Here is a 17,265-nt window from a genome sequence, read left to right as displayed (position 1 = left end):
ACTACCCAACGTGGAAAGTCTGCAGCGATTAAATAGTAGGAGTTTAGCACAGGGTAGACAAATTTCTCAGGCTTAGCTTTTGTTTTAAAAACAACTCTTTACACAAAGCAAGCAACGATTCTCCTTTGCAGCTGTTCTCTAAAAGGGAAGCTGGTGCACGCAAGGCTTAAAAGGAGATGCACGAAGTCTTGTGGTTACTGGCTCAAAAGAAATAGCGATTGTAACGCTGGGAATCTCAGCTGCCTGGAACTGGGCTTTGCAACCGGGCTTTTTCCAGAGCAAGGAAAAGCCTCACAGTCAGGCTGCAGCAGCAAGGGCACGTTATCCAAGGCTATTCATAATAAGTTTCCATTCTTGCTGAAAAATCAAGCTCATGAAACACACCCAGAGCAAGAGTGGAAACTCCGTAAGGGCTGCTTTGCTCTTTAAAAGGCTAGGCAGATGTTTCGGAGGCTGAGGATGGCCTCACCAGGACGGATAACTCCCAATAAAGGAAGGATTCCTCACGTATGTCAGCACTCAGCCTTTTGGCAAAGTCACAGATGGACTCTCACGTTGGAGGTTTTTCCACTAATCTTGTTTTCTCCCAGGATCTCCCGTCATTACGTCCTGCCCCTGCAAAGTCACGGCAAGTTGTTCACTTCTATAAAACCCAGCAGAAGCCTGGACCTCTGCTTAGCGTATCGCAGAGTTTAGTATTTCTGAAAAGCTACACAAGAAGCAGCATCACCACCAATTTTACCACAAACCAGAGCCTTGGCAAGCACTTTACCCTAATCTTCTCTGATTAAAAAAGTATTGCACGAACATAATAAAGAACCAAGGATATCTACACTGGTTGTGCTCTCTGCACAGCACAACTTTATTTTACTCCTAGTCCTACTTCATTTTATTCTAGGCTTTGTAGTTTGGCTATTTTGCATCCTTATTTACTACTTTTATAAGCTGTTTCCTGTCCTATCTTTCTATTAAAGTATACCTTTGTCCATCATGTTTTCCACGCATTTTTTTCTTTTATGTACCATTTATTTGCATGTTTCAATTGGTATTTGACCTTTGTAAAGTTCACTTGATAGACTACTTGCTCTTTTCTGAAGAACTTTACTATACTTGACAGACCCCAGCATCCTCAGAGGTTTTTGCAGAAGGCCAAACAATTTCATTTGAAATCCAACTCTATTCCAGGTAAACTGATGTTCTTTGTGGTTTCAAATAAAGTGTCTGTCAAACCACACAGTAAGAATTAAAGAGAACGCTAAAGCACTATGGAATTCTATGGTCCTCTACCGTCTTACTTGGATCAGCTGCAGCAGACAAGGTTTATTGTATTCAGAAACAATCCTGAACACCTTTTTTTTTTAATGCATATACTACAGATTAGAATCACAGAACCATTTTGGTTGGAAAAGACCTTTAAGATCACCAAGTCCAACCGTTAACCCAATGCTGCCAAGTCCACAAGAAGATTCAACGAAAAGCTTCCGTTTCAAAGGCTTTTTTTAAATAACTGTTGGAGAAATCCTTACAAGACGCATGCCCAAAATGTGAAGTTTCCGACAGCAAAGTCGGGGTAGTTTCTGGTCAGACACTCACCGAGTTGGGGTAGTTCAGGTAGCATATCTGACAAGGCATGTCCTGGGCTGACGACCTGGTGTTCATCTGGCGCGTTCGCGACTTTTTGCTGGGATTGATTACGTGACACTCCGCAAAGAGCTTCTCCAAGTTGCCATCAAAGTACCTGCGTAATACATGTAAGAATGAAAATTCAACTACTTTCCCTGTAAGTCATTTTTCAAGTTGTGAGTTAAATATACAAAGTTGGTTTTAATACATCGAAAAGCTCGCACGTCCACTACTTTTAACAAACTCTTTGCTAATACGATACAACATGGCCCTGACCACAGTGGACACTGGACAAATACATCATTTCGGAGATTTGGGTTTGAATTGCATGCTCCTGAAAACTCAAGTACTTTCAATTTTTCTGCTACATTTCAAGTAATTCCTGATTCTCCATAGCGATTGCTTTGCTTTAAAACTCCAGGACAGGAGACTAGAGCAAGAACAACTCACTTGGCAGCCCAGGCACCAGGACACCTTCCTAAAGCCCAGGTTTGATGTCTCTTTTCAGCTCAAGAATTCCATTTTCCTTAACATTCTAACCGCTGAAACATTGAAGAGGAGGCAGGGAGCAGCAATCAGTTGTGGTTTGTGATCCAGCAGGTCCCTGGTTCCTGCCCTTCACGTTTTCCTCTGTGTTCTCAGTTTACATTAAGCGTACCCCAAATTTTGGCGCTTCCTTCTCCGATTTAAGGAGAAATGTGTGATCAGGGCCAGAGATTTGGTTCAGCTGATGGAGCGCTTACACATGGTCACCCATCTCCAATTAAGGACTAAGTTTCATACACTTCTGGCGTCTCCAGAGTGTGGGAACAACTGCTGTGGATCAGGCATTTGTCAGATCAGGACTTCTCTCCAGTTAGACCAGTCTTCAGTTTTGCACTAAACACCTTGCCCAAGCCTGCACGGTCCATCCCTTGGGCCCAAATCCTACTCATATAAGTATCTTTTGCCTCCAGTCAACCCGAGATACTCTGACAGCCTAAGAAAATACAACTCCAGTTTTACAATGCTTCCAAAGATCAGACATCTCATGGAAGGGAAGATGCAAAACTGGTTGGAGGGAGATGAAAGACTGCTTTGTATTTCCTATTCCCCTAAGGAAAATATACCTGTTTTGTTCATAGTCTTATAGAAAGCTCTTCGACTTGGTGAGGAGGACCGGATTTGAAAGAACCGCGATCAGTGAGTTCAGCCCCTTCCCGATGACACCACATATCCCTGTCCAGCCTGCAGCAGCTGCAAAGAACTAATCAAATCTGCTAATTAAGCAGCTAACCTTGCCTGAATGTACATCTTCCATTCAACGCCACTAAACCAGTCATTCCCCAGCAGCAAGTTAAATGCAAATAAGGTGGCACCTACCTAGGAAAAAAACACCCACTATTGACCATAGCGCAGTCACATTGAAGACCAGCAAATTTATTTGCAGAGAACCGTCCTTGGAGCTAAGCACACAGGCAAGGCTTAAATTCTAGAGTCTTGACCAGGCACATATTTAAACTCATCACAAAACCCATCACAAATCCACAGCAGCTCTCTTACAGTGCTACCTACCAGCAAGACTTGACTTAAGAGTTTAAAAGGGTGAAGTTCACCGCTGCTTCGCGTTTCTTGATGCAGTTCACAGACTTTACATCTTAATTTTCAAGACACTGAGGGACAGCAGCAAAGCCTCGTGTATGCTACAGTGCCAGAATTCACCACTACCTTCAAAATTCAGTGTTAGCTGAGGGATTTAACTCCATCAAGTTGTTTTGTTTGCCTTCAGGATTACTTACATCTAGAAAATTTTAGCAAGCGAATTCAGTGCAGTCCCATTATAGACAGCATTTGTTTATTAAAAAGACTAATGGATAAATATTAACTCTACAAAAGGTTTCCAGCTTTCAAATTGTTCCTACGTGCAGCATGATCAGTGTAGACCATCCTCTGTTTGAGAGGAGCAAACAGTTGGGTGTGATGTTTGCAAAGAAAACAGTTTTTAAGACAAATGCTATGATGCAACTTTAATACTGGCATTTGTAGTCAGCTAAATGCTTATGGAAATATCAGAGATATTTGTAATAGTGGGCTGTGTCTTAAGGGTTCATATCCACATCAGGAACTTGACTTCACCACTTGCACCAGGTAGTTCTATTTTTACAAAAATCTCTGCAAAAGCTACTCTGAGCCATGATACCTACTGCCCTACACCAAGAAATACGGACCAAATTTCACCTGGAATTACCTATTCCCTCTAAACACCAATTCAAACGTTTCCAAAGCACCAATACGCCCCAAAGCACGAAGGCTCCTGAATTTTGGTGCAAGAGCCCCAGCCCATATTAAATATTAACAGTTTTCATCTCGGAAGTGCCCTGTCTCACCTACACGTCCAAAGGAAAAGCAAACGAGGCAGCAGAGACTCAGCCAGGACCACGCAGAGGAGGGAGAAAACACGAACCTCAGAAAAAAAAACGCTAAGTTTTGCCTTTTTAACTCTGTTATGCTCTTAATCCCTACAGTATTCACTCTGCTCTTTGGGACTGCCACGTGCAAACCTTGCCGGTGTTGAAGAGAAACAGGGTACCAGGTATTTCCTCCTCCTCCTCCTCCATGCTGGGCCCACAAGCTGTTTTCTTCTAATGCATTTCCTTTCTTTGTTGCACCAGGATGCGCCGAGCAAGAAATTTCCACAACTATTTGCACGTTTGCGACTCAGCCTTAAAATCACGCTGTTGCTGAGCAGTAAGGAAATATGAATCCCAGCAAATGCTGAAGAAAACCTGGATCTCCCTGAAAATACACAACTGCACTGGACACTCCAGAGTAAAGTCCAACACCTCCACCACTCCTTACGCAAACACACCGAGGGCCCAGGCAAGAGAGCGTTCCAGTTCCTTCGATGGTTAGGAACGACTCTGAATTCCTATTACCACACCTTTTTTTCCCACAAACCATCGGTTTAAGGAGATCTCCCTTGGCCTTTCTCGTGTTCTTCTGTCCAAGGATTTGCAGGCTCTAGAATCCTTTCCCAACACAGAGAAGCTTCTCACATGACATTCCTCCACTTCCTTGTCCCCAAAACCTTCTCAACCACTGGTTTCCATTTCCATTCATCCTTCCTGAACCCCAGGGGGCCAAACCAGATGCAAGCCTGGTTAAGATTACACTACAATCTCACACAACCTCCATTTCTCCTGCAGCTCCAGACAATGTCTGCCCTTCTCCAGAGCTCCTCTTCCACCTCTCATGATGCTTTGTACCACTTTCATGGCGAGGATCCTCCCAGGTACCTTTGTTTTTTTCCTGTACCACATCTGGATCCTCCTCCGAACCAAAAGTCTCCAAACAGATTTGTGCTAAGACATTCATTACCACTAACAAGCATCCATCCCCACATTAATTGATAAGGGACTTACTAACAGGTTCCATCTAGTCTGCTACCTCCCTTTTGAGCAAAGTAACTCCGCACACACCACACTAACAGCTAAACCCAATGTATGTTACGTATTTTACATCATACGGTCGCATGACACGTCTGCTGTGAAACACGGGAGAAAGACCCTTTAACTCCCTTCACAACTCCAGGGTTTTTGATTTTTCTTCAACTTCTTGCTATTAAAGGATTGCTTCTAGGTAGCTTGGTCCTTATTTTTCTCTTAGGGAGGAGCACAGCACCCTTAACAGCCTTTTAAATCTTTTATCCTCCCTTTGCAAGGCAGATATTCAGCAATTCCAGCACTTCTGATACTCAAGAGGGGTTATGGTCTATTCAACACCACACTCTTTGCTCAATATACCCGACTTCAACAACTGGCTCCATTAGTTGTTCAAAATCCACTCTCGTCATCACGAAGTTGTCTTCTCTGCTACTTTAAAACGAACAGACACACCAGTAAGTTATTTTCAAACTCTTCCATGATTTCTTTCGTCCATAATAGTATCAAGTCTTTTTGGCAGAGGGATGAAGCTGTCAGTTCTTTATTTCCCCCAAATTCCCTCCTGCTGTCGCTGACTGCCTAATCACAATCTTCCAGACATAATCAAATCCTATCTGAGGGAGTATCAAAGATAAAAGGCCTTTACGCTGAAAAAAGTGCTTCTAGTACACACTTTGACACATTTAATTTAGTGGAAGGGCATTTGTGAATGTCAGAGAATCACTACACTCACAGTAAAAGATATCTTCATACCAAAAAGCAATTTTTCACATGTTCAGCCTTTGCTGCATAGCATTAAGCGCTTACTCGCTCAAAGGAAAGAAGAGCCAGGCCCTGGGGCTGTCCTGGCATCTGTCCCCTGCTCCAAGGACATGTGGCCACCGAGATAAGAACCACGGAGGGACCGCAGCACCTTCAGGGATTCAATCAGGCCTTTGCTTACATGCCGAGTTACTTTTCTTTAAAAACAAAACTAAAAAAATCACCAGGGGAAGGCACAGGAAGCAGGAGAGCTGCATTTTAGTCTCTTCTTCAGGAGTAGGTTCAGCCCCAAAGGTCCCCTCAGATGCGGTAAAATTGGAAGGTAACCGAGATCAAGTTGGAAGCCAAAGCACTTCCTTCACTTATTTCTAAGATTACTTGGTCGATCTGCACCTGCCAGTCTCCTGTCTCCATTAACCAAGCTTGTGAGACAAAGAAGAAAACATATTTAACATCTTTATTCTCCAAAACACACAACAGAAGCTTAACTCGAGCCCTTCCTCCAGTACCCAGTTCCATCCCGCAAACAAATCCAGCCCAACACATCAATTTGGCTTTTGGACACAGTCAAATAATTAGTGCTTCACCAGCGGTTTTTAAATGGTGGCAATTACTTCATTGTAAGTGGAATAAATACCTGTAACATATCATACCCTCTTAATAACATCACACAATTACTCCATGACAAAGCTGACACAGACAATAACCACCCACTTATTAAAAATATACCTAACAATTAAAAAAAAAAAAAGCAACGAAGAGGTTTTCATGTTTTAAAACATGGAATTTTTCATCTCACGAGCTCAGACCTCAAACTCACCACTTATCAAAAGAGAAGCTACTTGGTTTATCTGCTTTACCGCAGGCAAAGTTTGATAAAGCTGCCTGTTGGGTCATGCTGACTCACGATGAAATAAGGTAAAAAAAGACACTGGCTAAGTACTGTAAATATGCATCATTAAGCAACCGAGTTCAAGCTCTGACTTGGTGTGAAATCAAGCACCAAAAATTGCACCCAAACATTACATCTTAGCAAGCATTAAACCCACCCAGACCACGGGCAATGACAGGAATTTCCTGGGAAGCCTTCCTAATGGTTATTTGCAGGAAAAGAGGCCAAATTTATACCAGTTTAAATTAAGAGTCCCCAAGGAAAAATAGATATCTAAGTCTCCGGCAGCATTGCAGATTATGGATTCAGTTGGTGTGAAAGAATGTGGTTTGTAAGCGCTTTTGGTCGGCACCTGTGAGAAGTGCAGAAGCAGCAGTTACCTGATGATGCTCCGGCCCCGTGTTCAAGCTCTGCCCAAGTTTAGCCCCTGCCTAAGTTTAGCCCCTGCTCAGGTTTACCCGTAGCAGCAAAGGGTGCACACCAACAGGCAAGTTCAGCTCTTAGCTACCTGGAGATTTCAGACACAAGAGGTTTTTTGGGTTGGACACTGAAGACAAAGCAAATTCATAGTATTACTTTTAAGTAAAATATAAGTTTGGGGGTTTTTTCCTCTTCAGAAAAATAAAGCACTGTTTACCTTAATTTTTTTGCCTGATTAGAGCAAGCCTCTCCACCTCCCGGTGAATGCTTCCCAGTGTTTTTCAGCCCGTTTACACTAACACAATGCTGCACTAAGATTTGCTGGACACACACAAAGCCAGGCAACTCTCAAAAGTGATCTCTGTTCTGGAAGAATGGCCAAGTCTAAATTTGGGCTTAATCACCCTGTCATGTTCATCTAAATGAGAATCACCTCTGCTTTAGCGAAAAGATGAGATGCACAGCTAGCTCACGGCATCATTTCCAGCTCCATCACCATTTCAAACTGATTATTTTGCATCCTGGCTGCTGAACTGACCACCTGCCTCCCACCTATTACCACAGCAACCACAAAATCTTGAACATCACGAGCCAGTTCTCAGTCTCTTCCCCATCCTCCTGCTTTAACGCAGAAAATGTTTTGGTGTTTTTCTAGTAACAACAGGACATCAATCAGCACCAAAAGTGTGACTGGTGTGCAATAGGTCTGCATAAGCAAGGGTCACCTGTTATATTACTCACAGGGGTAATCCTATAGAATTAAGATAAGTATTTTAATGAATACGTACCAAGAGAAAATATTTACCTGTGGACCTTGTAAATATTTACAGGTGCTTCAAGTGTTTGGGTTGGAAACTGTAAAAGCCTTAACAATAATACCTCACAGAGAAGTGGCTGACAACCTCCTTTGAAAAAACCCACAGTCCAATTTTTATTTTTAATTGATGGCAGCCTTAAAAGGCACATTTTCAGTGAGAAAAGAAAAACCTACTGAATAAAGGGATGGTGTTTCAGTGCACCTCTTGTAGAGGTATCTCACAGTGAGATGGAGGTAGCCAAGGAAAGTCAACTTCGTTTTAGCCTGACCAAAAGAACCAACACAAGAAACTCAAAGATGTGAACAGACACATTATAGAGAAGGAACTAAATCAGAATGTTTAACAGTTGTAGTCAGAGTTAAATAGCCTCAAAGGGACTATATTTGTAACACAAAGCTTAGTCTTCGAAGTACAAAAAAAAAAAAAAAAGGTCAATCTCAGGAAAATAAAGACTAGAAAGCTTTAAAAAATACTTTCACTTCATAAAAAAAAAAATCTAGGCCAAACAAAACTTAAGAGATACATGAGCACTATCTCTACCTGAAAATGTTACACTTGTGAAAGCCAGCAAAGACCATAACAACCAGTAGTCCCTGTACTGCCTTTCCTGCTCCTTCTGGCCCACACTAACTCTCGCCCCAGCTTCTACAAGTAAACTGAATTCTCCAGCTCCCCCACGCTCTCTTCAATTGCAACACTGGCATTAGAAAAATTAAAAAAGGATTTGGCCTCCACTGCATCAAAACAAACTAAAAAAAGTACCTTTACCAGCACCATTCCCCAAGAGCTGGGAATTAACGATCAGAAATAACCATAAAATGCTCTGCTCTGAGGAGGAGGCAAAATTCAAGCCATTATTTAAAAACACGCTAAAGAAAATCTTGAGCTGCAAAGACAAAGACAAGGCAGATGCACTTTACCAGCACCCTTTATCAGTCAAGACCCATTTAGTCTTGGCAAGACTCACAAATAAACGTCAGGAATACGCGTGCTAGCAACACAGGCAAGAGCAACTAAACCCAAATCCAAAACAGTTCCAAGATAACAGAAACCTGTTCCTGCTTGCTTTTTTTCCGGAGAAAACTCTGCGCCAGTTTATGTTCCAACTGGAAAGCAACCCCTCCTCCAAGGGGCAAGTCGCTTCCAAAACTTTCTCTTAAGAAATATTAAATATAATGTCATATATTAATATATAATATTTAATATTAGTAATAATATTGAATAAAACAGGAGTCACTCCTGCCACATACTGCGCGTTCATCCGTTCTCACATTGACCCGGCATTAAATATTTCTTGCAGGTCTGAAGGGAAACGTGGCTGCTCACCTTTCCATCAGCTTCTCTTTGTCCCAGTTGAAATGGCTAAGCAGTATTCGAGTGATAGTCGCTGGATTCTAGGAAAAAAAAAAATCATTGTGTAATTGCTGAACCAATCTGGTATCGCGTTATGAGAACACCAAGCAGAGTTGTGAATAAGGAAATGGGGAAACCAGTGTGGTCTGATAACAATTTGTGCAGACAATACATGTTAACTAGCATACACTGGAAAATAGTTTGACTTGACAGATTGAAAAAAATTTTTAAAAGCCTCTATAAAGCAAAATACCTATATAAAATGAGCATACAGTTGAAGATTGAAGGAATAGGTTAGTTACTGCCACCACAACAAATGTTTAAGTGCCAATATCTCCATGTCCAGCGTGCTCGCACAACGTAAACCCACGATGTTTGTAAGATGCGGGAAGGGCTAAGTGCCATCCATCCTACCCATTTTTGCCACAACCTCCAAACTATTTGCAGAACAAGAATACTCTTTGTTTGTGCCAGCTGAAAACCCTCCCATAAAGTAATCGGCTGTCAGTGTAAGACAACCACGTCCTTTGAAGGCCCCAGATGTTCCTGAAGCGCACCCAGATCCAGAGGACACTCTGCAATTATCCAGCTAAGGAAAGAAATACAGCCTAGAAAGGTCAGAAATAGGACTGGAAATAAAAGCTGACATTCACTTGTACACAAGTTTTTCTTCCAACTAAACCTGTATAATCAGCCAAGCGTTTGGTTATATGAGAAATGTAACAAACCATATGGCTTCTTTTACACCCCAGAACCACGTTTTAGCTCCCTAAATCCCAACTCTAGGCTCAGTTTTAGGCCCGTTTACACGCAATGGCAACAGCCAACGTCCCATAGTGGCTGTGTGTACTTTGCCATTTGACACCAAAATGGAAGTTTCCCTCAGGGCAGATTTTCAATGGACACTCTGAAGCTGTTGAAAAGTAGGACATAAACTAGCAATGTGATTTTCTGAGCCCGCGGGCTAGAGCTACAACTTGGAGCTGCCAAAAGCCAACGCTGCCACCCAAAAATAACGATCCCGGCCCATCCTTCCCCTCCGCTGCACACGGGCATGTCCTGCGCTCACCAGCCCAGCGGGTACAGCAGCCTTACGCTGCAAATTTCTGACCCAAAAGTGGATTTTTCTTCTTTTCCGTTGTTTTTTCAGCGAGTCGGTTCCCCCATCTGTTTGATCGCCTGACCACACCAACAGCTGCATTAGCACAAGCAGGGGAAAGCGGGGCAGCATCTTTCAGCAGCAACGCCAACAAAATTTTCACCGAAATAAAGCCCTGGGCTCAAAATTTAAGTACAAAGAACTAACATTGGGGTTTATACTATAAAAAGCGACGCTCCTCTTCCTCTGCAGGGTATTCTTACTCTTCTTAATAATGCCAGGAGAGCTTGTTTATGGCCAAATTAAGACATTTTTCCAGGTTAAAAAGCCAACGAGAACGAAAGCAGCTTTAGAAAGGTTAGACCCGATCCCGACAACGTGGAGCCCCGTAAACAGCTGGGACGGCAAATGTGCAACAGAGCATGGGGCACAAAAACCAGCAACTGGTGTTGCCAGACACTCTGTGTTGTGAAAACGCGGCCCTGGTCCATCTTTGAGCAAGTTTCCCGGGCGATGCGATCCCAGCTCGTACCTGTAATAGTGCAGCAAGGTGCTGGGCTGACACCCCACGTCAGGAGACATCAGCCCTGCCACCGAGAAACTATATGGGAATTTATTTCAGGTTATCTTTCACCAAAAGGCCATTCCAGCGGCAGGAGGAGGCCAGCAACCTCTTTCGGGGCTTTAGTTTTTGATATTTCTAGGTTACTCTGTATTTGGGTCTCTACATCATCATCTTCTGTGATATCATCTGCATTAAGTAGCAGTACCCAAAGGAGCTCTTAACAGCTCACTTCAACACACACACTTCCTACAGCAAATTAATCAGAGGTGAAAATATTCTTTAATAAACAAACTGATCTTATCTCTAGATTATCTTGGTGATGATACAAGCTCCTATAGTCAGTACAACTTTTTTTTTTAAATAAAATTTCCATGCTCTAGAACAAGCCTTGCCTCAAAATGGGAAATCTGCTAAACACAGCAAGCAGAGAGCACGTATAGGTTTGTCCACGTAATCCCTAAAGCACTCTCACGTCTATAAAGCACATTATTTGAGCCCCTCAGCCCGGCCACGCTCTGGAATCTCAAATGAGTTCCAGGCAGCCAAGCGTGCAGCTCTTCTCGAACACAAGAATCCTTCCCTCAGCCCAGGGATCTGCCAGACGTACAAAGAAACAGCATATTTTTTCTCTTAATTTCTCAAGCAACAGCATTAAGAGAGCTTTAAATCAGCCTGAAGTCTCGCCCTACCTTCTGTTACAGCAGCCCGCTTGGCCACTCTATGAAGACTTCCGAGAATACCAATTAATCACTTCATAGGCTAAGAGGTGACTGAGGTAGTGCTCTCCGTCCGACTTTTCTTTTTAAAGACAACAGACGGGTTTCCTCCTGCACCGAACAATAAGTTACGCCAAATTAATAAGGAACTAAAATGGTCTGCGGCAATTACCAAGCGCCGCAAGGCAAATCCAGCAAACGCCGCTCGCCAGAGGACACGTAACCATGAAGAATAAGAGGGTCTTGTTTCGTTTGTGGCTTCTCCATTTTCCCAAAGCGGCATTACAGCTTTCCAAAACAACTTGCCCCAGATCACACCCAGCATTACAAAAAAAAAAAAAAAAAAAAAAGCTCTTTCCTCACTACAACAGCAGCATACGGAACAGCACGGTATTTGGGATTATTCAGAGACCAGCACTTTTGGCTCGGTGTATTTTTACAAAACTATGGGGAGACGGGGGTGTCTTTTAGTGGCTTGTTGGGCTTCAGCTTCCTCCAGCTACAGCAGTATTTATCCAACATCTTAATTTGAAGAATCAAAAAGGAAACACCAGCAGCATGACAAGCTCCTACCAGAAACATTAATAGCTGGGCTGCTTTTCCCTGCTTGCCACATCCAAGCTCTAGTGTTTAAAACTTAAATAGTTGTTTCAGCGATACAGACGGATTAATAGAACCTTGCTCCTACGTGGTGCGGACGGTAACGCAACCTGAGCCCGCGGTACGCGGGGAGGACTGGAGAGAGGAGGGAGGCAGCGCTAAGGGGCTCGGTTTGCATCATATAAACCACGGTTACACACAGATGCAAAAACCTCTGGCATTAAGGACTGTTCTAAGTGAAGGCGAGGTGCAGCAACACAGTGCTGCCTAACGGCTGCTCCGCATTAATCGCTTGCGTGCACACACCTCGCAATTATTTGGGAGCAGCTTTGGAGGAGTAAATCACAGCATCAATCACAGGGAGAGGTTAACTGCTGCGGAGCAACTGGGTCCTACCTCCGGCATACGGGGTTAAAACGACAGCAAAATAGTTTGATGTTTCAACCCCTTTTTTTTTTTGACCCTAGTTCTGCCTCGACGCTGCCGCGGCTGGACGAGGCCTCAGCAATCACTTCGGACACTCGCTCTGCCCAGCGCTGCGAAAATCATCAGAATGTTTAAACACCACCAGATTACGCAGCACTGGTGTGTTATGGTTTCTGTTGTGAAACTGGACAGGCTTCTTATTTGGCACACAGGACGATTGTCTCCGACTCTTACAGCACCAAGATTAGTTATGAACCGGCTACGCCGCTGCTCAGACGGGATTACTCCTTAAGCTCGAAGCTGCAGCAGGGAGAAACGTGCTTTTACAAAGGGTATTTTGTTTACAAAGACAAATCTTAACAAGTAAAGCAGCCAGGAACAGCGAGCGAGGGAAAAGCGAACCCATTCAAAAGCTCAGTTTTCCTCCAGATGTGTCTGATGAAAGCTGAACCAGCAGATCCCATTTACAACAGCCACCTATTAAACGTTCCGTGTCGAAGGCGAGGAAGATCGCCCGGAGCCTCCTGTCGATATCCGGATCGGAATGAGACCCCAGGAAAGCAGCCATTTTGTCAAAATTCTCATCGTGCTTTCAAAGAGTCGCTGTCACAACTATCTCACTAACAAAACATTCATAACAAAGCTCTGCCAGGGAGAAACGCAGTCAGTCCTTCAGCAGCAATTCATTTTTTTTTAGGTTAACAAAGCAACCAAAGTCCTAAACGTGCTTCAAACAGACCCCACTTTACCATCGCTTTCCACTGAGATATTTGCATTTACTATCATTATCTATACACATCAAAGCAAGCTGGAGATACAGGGATGGGAAACCCCGCAAAGGTCTGGGCTTCTCCAGAGAAGCATCATTAATTGAAATAAAACTCCTTAATTTAATAGAATTTAATTGAACTGGGAGCTTGGTCACTAATATTGGAGTTAAATTCTTTTTGCTGTCAAAATAAGATAGTATAAATTGGAAGGAGGAACCTAGATGCGCCTAAAGGCATAAATGAGTTGTAAGTTAAAGATTATTAGGACATTAGCTTAAACCAGAATTTCCAAGCAGCGTAATTTGCCGAATGACAGTTTGCAGTACTGGATCTATTCACGCTTCCATCCATCGAGGCGAGCTGTGCCATTAATTCTTTCAGTTATTACTGACAAAAGCGTATTTTAGAGCTCAGCTTCTCATCACACGCTGGGAGTAAGCTCCTGGTTCCATTGGAGCGGTCACTGAAGATAAAGACCATTTCAGAACAACTTCGGCTCAGTTCTCCAGCAGAATCCTTTCCCACCTCCTCGAGACACGGTACTGATAAATTCTTTTGGTTTCTTTCCATTTCATGGCTGGTTTTGTTTTCTAAACGTGGCAGCTTTAGGACAAAAACTCTTGAAATTTAACCTGCAGCAACTATTTCTCAATAGCAGGGGCTTTTTCAGACTCGGTACAGCAGTACAAGTTTGATATTGTGTTCACACTTGTGAACCCAAGCAGACGCTCCAAAAACAATGGCTTTGCCCAAACCTCACACATCCATAAATGGTTCAAACTTCTTTAATATCCACTGTTCTATTCCACGTGCAGGATCAAACCACCTCGCTACAGCTTGTCAATGTGCCGGGGAAAGAATCATTAATAAAATAACCAACACGTCACATTTTCTGTTAGCAGGTAGAGTAAGAGCAACCTCACCAGGAGAAGGCTTAGAAGATTTCTTAATAAATTCAAAGAGACTTGTGGCTTGCCTAAGCTGTAGCTCTCATCCATGGTCCGGACACCAGCATCATCAGATGGGCTGCATGTTTTCCTCCACTGCCCTGCACCTCCAGACCAATAGAAAACAGGCAACACTTAATCGCTCCAAGTGCCATCGCCCAGCAGGAGCAGAAACCACCCCAAAAAGCCTTTAATTACTCCAAAACCCAGTAGGTTTGGACACTGGCGCTCTTTCTGAAGGACGACAGCTCCTTCTCCACCCACAGCCCTGAAACAAGGGCAACCAACACCACAGACCAGGCAGGCAACAAAGTGGAAATTGGCCCCAAATTTTGCAATAACTAGGGCAATTCTGCAATAACTAGGTCATCTACTCCGTTTGAACACCACGGCTCTTCGTTTGCGTCTCTCAGCCCCATCCAGGTAACCTTAGACACAAACATACCGAGGAGAAAGCATTTCAGATAAGCTTTTAGCCTGAGTCACGTTACAGTAAGACTGTCTGCAGGGTTTACACTGTTTTGCAAGCGCACGTTGCTTGTGAAGATCCATTCACAGCTATTTTTTCAGGACACAATTACAGGAAATCTTACAAACACAAGAACTCATTTCTAGCAGCTTAATAAAAATCCCAGGAATCAGATGTAGAAGCTGAGATCCAGGTGATTTGTACCTCCAGGACTCGATCTTCTAAAGACATTATCTTCAAACTTGCTAGTTTTTAAGTAACACCAACTGAGCGCTCTGAGAAACTGCTGGAAAACTTTGGTGTAATCTAATATTCTCTGGCTCGATTACAGCCAGAACACAAGAGGGTTGTCGTGAGATGAGGACGGCAGCTAAACGGATCGTCCATCCTCTCCTCTCCTGCCATCCCCTGAGGTTTGGGACAGAATCCCACTGTGCGACATCCCTGCCATGACCCATCTCATGGTTTATGGGGTCGACAAGAGACACTCAGATGGATTTGAGATACCTTCCAAACGCCTGTTATACGTAATAACAACAAAATCAGTACTATTCAGTCTCTGTGCACCTGCTGAAGATATGGTCTTTGCATCCTTCAGCCCCACTGAGCGACTTTTTTTAATTACTCACCTCCGAGTCACCCAAAATTTACCTTTTTCCTGCTACCGGCATTTCCAAGCCATCCACGTGAAGCCAGGGTACTGCCTCGTGACACTGCCGGTCACCACTGTCACCTGCCGTCCTCTGCCTGATGGATCTACCACGTCACCATAACTTCCATTAACACACCCAGAGTCTTCAGCTTGGACGCTGATCGTCTCCTCAGCTGCCTACATCATTCTTCACCTCATTAACTTCCCTTCACACATCATCTCTCTTAATTTTCAAAATTAAGTTTTACAGAATTACTGTTTTAGTACCATAACATGATGGCACCAAATGGCAGCTTGCTATTATGATCTCAGTTTGTAGTAACCTATCTGCACTTCACCAGTTGTTTCCAGCTCTGATGAACGTACACTCTTTTAGGAGAAGAAGATAATAAAAAGCAACTTCGGAGAAAACTTTATTACTTCAGTTAATTGGTTCAAGAGACAGAAATGAAACAGTCAGCTGCTTTACATTTTCCTCCGAGCATTTTGGAAAGTTTTCAGGTTAATGATTAGGAGCCACAAAGATCCATAGTCTAACAAAGCTTTCAAAGTCAGGAAAAAAAAAATACTAAAGCAACAACTCCGGGATGAGTTAGCGCATTTGGAAACGCAAAAAACTGAATTCACACTGTAATACTTCTGAAGGGAAGAAGATCGGGTGGATTCGCCATGCTGCTCAAGTGGCTCCCAGATGACGGTAGAAGCTCCACCACCAACTCACCGCAAATTAAAAACTGCATATGGGCTACGATCAGGGAAGGTATTTTTCCAGTATATCAGTATACACTTCCATACCAGGTGATCTACGTTATCCCTTATTTTACACATTTTTGTGTGAAGCATGTTTTGGCTGCTTTTGCCATAGCTCCGGAGTATAAAGTCAAACCTTTAAAGAGCAAAGACCCACAGGCACAGAGGCCCTGAGAATTAGAACAAGTTGTGCCAACTACACTCCTTGAAAAATGCGGAGCAAGAGGTCTCCAAATACCCACACTTCCACAAACCAGTTCTCACTTTTAATTATTTTAAATCAAGAAGCCCACAAAGCTAGCATCACCCGAAGTATTTTGCTCCTTCTGGTCTCTCCCGTCACAAAAAATCCCAGCGTACAAGCAAGAGCTCAGCAAATCCGTGTAAGCGACACAAGCCACAGCTACAGCTGAGCAACTCCAGCTGCCGTACCAAGAGTGAACCCAACAGGAGCCAGAATGCGCTTCGGAATGGTTTGATTCAACCCATTGCCTCCCACTTGTCCATTTGCAAAGATTTGCCTTCAAAGCGTAGGACAAGGTGATGGCATCATTGCATGTAATTCTTCCAGTTTACTATTTCGGTAGCTCCCTACTATCTCCCATTGCGGAGGAAGAAAACAGCACGCGGCACAGCAGCCAGCCTGGGGATGGGGTCATATTCCAAGCCCTGGCTGTGACCCAAAAGAGTTTGGGCTACCCTGAATGTAAAGGACCTGCAGGTTCATCCCGGTGGAGTCTGGGTCCCTGGGAATCACCAATTCCCTCCTCACACCAAACCTTCAGTCGGTATCCAGCGCCTCGAAGCTTCGCTTCTGCTAGACTGAGAAACCGAGGAAACAAACTATTTAGAAAAAGCACCAACAGACCCGTTTAACCATCACAAACAACGTGTAGTCACCTTTCCTTCTATCAAACATAAACCTGCACTAAGAACTTTCAGCCCATTACACTTCATTTTGACCTGCACTATTCATATACA

At 43.5% G+C, this 17,265-nt stretch overlaps 1 protein-coding gene across 1 annotated transcript in view; it reads right to left on the bottom strand.

Annotated features, from left to right (window-relative positions):
- The window catches only part of ARIH1 (ariadne RBR E3 ubiquitin protein ligase 1), a 54,603-nt gene that overhangs the window by 21,687 nt on the left and 15,651 nt on the right, over nt 1-17,265 (bottom strand). The window contains exons 2-3 of the mRNA XM_065642043.1: nt 9,264-9,331; nt 1,594-1,738 (exon numbers count right to left, since the gene is read on the bottom strand). Of these exons, the coding sequence (XP_065498115.1) occupies nt 1,594-1,738; nt 9,264-9,331 (213 nt within the window). The remainder of the gene's footprint in view (nt 1-1,593; nt 1,739-9,263; nt 9,332-17,265) is intronic.

Source organism: Caloenas nicobarica, chromosome 10 (assembly GCF_036013445.1).
Source record: "Caloenas nicobarica isolate bCalNic1 chromosome 10, bCalNic1.hap1, whole genome shotgun sequence".
Classification (NCBI taxonomy): domain Eukaryota; kingdom Metazoa; phylum Chordata; class Aves; order Columbiformes; family Columbidae; genus Caloenas; species Caloenas nicobarica.
This window is presented reverse-complemented; position numbering and strand designations above follow the sequence as displayed.